The sequence below is a fragment of the Salvia splendens genome, chromosome 3, assembly GCF_004379255.2.
Source record: "Salvia splendens isolate huo1 chromosome 3, SspV2, whole genome shotgun sequence".
Taxonomy (NCBI): Eukaryota; Viridiplantae; Streptophyta; class Magnoliopsida; order Lamiales; family Lamiaceae; genus Salvia; species Salvia splendens.
This window is the reverse complement of record NC_056034.1, coordinates 9892983-9896675: the sequence shown is the minus strand read 5'-3', so window position 1 is coordinate 9896675 and position 3693 is coordinate 9892983. Positions and strand designations below refer to the sequence as shown.

At 33.5% G+C, this 3693-nt stretch overlaps 1 protein-coding gene across 1 annotated transcript; it reads left to right on the top strand.

Moving 5' to 3' along the window:
• Positions 1-1396: 1396 nt before the first annotated feature.
• Positions 1397-3124, top strand: LOC121794817 (40S ribosomal protein S9-2-like). Its single transcript, XM_042193167.1, has 3 exons — positions 1397-1493; positions 2078-2459; positions 2753-3124. The coding sequence occupies exons 1-3, from the start codon at positions 1466-1468 to the stop codon at positions 2934-2936; spliced, it is 594 nt and encodes a 197-aa protein (XP_042049101.1). The 5' UTR covers positions 1397-1465; the 3' UTR covers positions 2937-3124.
• Positions 3125-3693: the final 569 nt, after the last annotated feature.

The window sequence follows — 3693 nt, the reverse complement described above, 5'->3', positions numbered from 1 at the left end:
AACACCCCAAATAGGAATACGACTATTGATGCAAAATGGGGGAGTATAGCTTTTACTTTCATCGATAACCAACCCAACTTAATAAATTTTTTTACAAATCACATATTCAAAATAAAATGAAATTTATAATTAATTTGAATATATTTAAAATATAAAAAAAATATAAATTGAAGTAAAATTACTAAGTTCATAACTTCAATGGAAGTACAACATAATAAAATAAGAGAAATGAAGTACTTAGAAAATAAAGATTTCAAATCACAAATTAAAAGTGAAGACAGGAAGATAGCTCAAATAAGAAAAAGTAGTACTCCGACAATATTTAATTGTCACAATATATGTGCGTGCTTCTTAAATGTCAGTACGAGCTTCTTTATTGTGAAGTTGGTTTTTATTGGCCATACTCAAGGATTGTTTAGGATCATATTATTGATTATTGCATCAATTTATTGAGTTTGATGAGAAACTCATTTTTCTCATTTATCAACTGCTGTGGTATTTGAATAATCAGAACTTGAGTCTAATGGAAGTGAAGAGGTTTTGTTAGAAAACATGTTTTAACTGGATTGCACAAATTGAAATTTTATATTGCCTTGAAAAGTATTTCATGACTTATTTACAAACTATAGATGCTAGCTAGTAGTATTATAGATTAAAATAATGTATGTTAGTGCTGTATTGAAAAGTGTATCAATAATTCACGAAAAGATAAAGAAAAGACACATGTATGTAAATGTGATGTACTTATAAACAATAAAAGAATATCACCATCTCGTGTCTACTAGCATTTAACCACGTGATGAAACCAAATGTGAAATAATTATGAGGCTTCCTCAAATATTCACAAATGAGGTTTATGTATGCTTTCACTTCATTTGTTCATTTTCTTTGATCACAAACAAGGTAGTTCTATATAAATGGTCACCTCAAGACCTTCACTAGGAAATATCTCAACATTCATCAGCAAAGCTGCTTATAATTTTATACATACACATATATAATATGCTTATTAATAAGAAAAATATGGATCGACTCAAAACTAGACACAAATGAAAGAGTTCATAATTGTTGTCCTATTATGCCACTAGTATAGTAGTTCTAAAGCCAAAATTCACCACGTCTTATCTTTTGTCCACTTATAATATTTAAATAACACTGAGTTTCTTTTCACTATTTTTTATGGGATGGTGAAGTATAATTTAAGAAAATGATTAAAAATTACTAGTACTAGTAATATAATTGGAATTCACGATTTGTGGAATAGACGCCTAATCTTTGAATTAGATTTGGGCCGTTACAAGAGCCCACAAACATGTATAGAAGCCCATCATTTCAGAGTGATTAAATTCCATTAGGGTTTGGCCCATAAAAGAGACAATATAAAAGGCCAGGAGATCTTAAACCCTAGACTTCAATTGAAATTTCGATCAGCAGATCGGAGTGAGGGCGTCCGCAGCGGGAAACGATGGTGCACGTTTCCTTTTACCGCAACTGTAAGTTGATGTTGTTTCTTCTCCGATACACTAACGATCACTGCAAATTTTCTGATTTGATAACGCCTGGACGTTTCTTCCTCTATGGCTCTTCCTACATTTGTTTATTCTACAGTTTGACTGATTTACAATTCGGTTTCTGTTTCTCTTCTTATGCTGCTAAGCTGCAATGTGCTGTATTAAAGATTTCATCGATATATGCAATGTGATTTTCTATAGCGGATTGTGGGAAGATTTTATTAGATAAGCTTTAATATTGATTCACTGTCATCTGATTAATTTTTGCATCATTGAAAAAGTATTGTTGGTGTATTAGGATTCATCCACACTTCGAAATGTAATCGATCTGTTTATGACACCAAATTGCCTGCTGTTTACTTGCTCTATGTGTAAGATCTACAGTTATCTACAATACTAGCAAAGATGTAGCTTTTAGTGCCTTACCCCTTTATATGAATAAAGGCATGAAACAACCAGTAAACTTGAACTGCTCATACATGAAAAGCCTAATATTTCTACCATTGGATTAATGATATGCACTATCATGTCTCAGCTAACGCCATAATTAAATGTGATTTATATAGATGGAAAGACATTTAAGAAGCCCCGTCGTCCCTATGAGAAGGAGCGTTTGGATGCTGAGTTGAAACTTGTTGGAGAATATGGTCTTAGGTGTAAGAGAGAGCTGTGGAGGGTTCAGTATGCTTTGAGCCGTATCAGGAACAATGCTAGAAATCTATTGACCCTTGATGAGAAGGACCCTCGTCGTATTTTTGAAGGTGAAGCTCTTTTGAGGAGGATGAACAGGTATGGCCTCCTCGATGAGAGCCAGAACAAGCTTGATTATGTCTTGTCTCTCACCGTAGAGAACTTTCTTGAGCGCCGTCTGCAAACTCTTGTCTTTAAGGCGGGTATGGCCAAGTCCATCCATCATGCCAGAGTTCTTATCAGGCAGAGGCATATAAGGTAGACATGATAATATAATTTCAAACACTTACCTACACATTCAGTTCCTGTTGATATCTTCTACATGATTAATATAATGTCAAAGAATGTATATTCTTTGACATTACCTTTGTATGGCATTTTAGTTGATTTTCAGTTATGTTGGTGACACATCCTGTTTAAACTGCTCTGCTTAGCCAATTTCTGTTGATTCATTTCTAACTTCCAACCACTCACTATTTTTTATTGGAAAGTCTGCAGTAGAATTATTGTAATCATGTGTTTCACTTAATTCATGTTATTTACTTGTGCAGAGTTGGAAGGCAGGTTGTTAATGTGGCTTCATTCCTTGTGAGGGTTGATTCCCAGAAGCACATTGATTTCTCTCTCACAAGTCCATTTGGCGGTGGCAGACCAGGAAGAGTGAAGCGAAAGAACCTAAAGGCAGCTGCGAAGAAGGCCTCTGGGGGTGATGGAGATGAGGATGATGAGGAGTGAGATTTAATATCTTATCTATTTTGCAAACTCCATCTGTGTTATTTTTGCATGAGATATTCTGATTCACGGTTGCTTAAGTTTTGGCATATTTTTATCTTGTTATGGAAGACATGTTTTTGAACCGCTGATGGTGATTCAGTGCTATTTCAAATGCTCCTGTTTGGGTGATGGGATTAATTTCTGTTAAATTTGTTGTAAATTTATGTGCAATATGCATAAAAATATGGTCGTATTATACATGAAAATCAGCGCTTGGGTTTTATTTAATCGGCTATTAACAATTCTTGAGCTTTCTGGGCTCTAAAGTCTGAACATATACTCTTTAAATTCTTCATATACTCTTTACATTCTTTTATGTAAAACATAACCCTATCAAATTTTCTAACGAATCACATTTTAATAGTATAATTCTAGGTTTGGATGATAATTACACATGCCAAAGTTGAGAGATTAACTTTTTAAAAATGACTTTTTAAAAATGCTGTGGTAACACCCAATTTTTTCATCATTCCGATGTATGTACCTCTCGAGGTGTTCTAATATTCACCCTAATATAGCTATAGTTTTCATAACAACTAAGTATTTATAGTGCAAAGAGATGGAATATCGAATTCGAACAAGAGGTATTGTGTAAAGCTGTTTTTATGGGATTACATAATTAAAATCGAGAAAATTTAAACCAAGATTTGGACGTGTTCGACTGAATCTAAAATTTATAGACACCAATTTAGACGAGTGAATTATGACTTATTTTGGG

What these genes read in the sequence shown, in the direction of transcription:
- LOC121794817 (XM_042193167.1), top strand. Translation starts at nt 1,466, where the DNA reads ATGGTGCACGTTTCCTTTTACCGCAACT. An exon ending in CGTTTCCTTTTACCGCAACT is followed by an intron (nt 1,494 to 2,077) that starts GTAAGTTGATGT and finishes TGATTTATATAG; the next exon opens with ATGGAAAGACATTTAAGAAG. An exon ending in ATCAGGCAGAGGCATATAAG is followed by an intron (nt 2,460 to 2,752) that starts GTAGACATGATA and finishes TTACTTGTGCAG; the next exon opens with AGTTGGAAGGCAGGTTGTTA.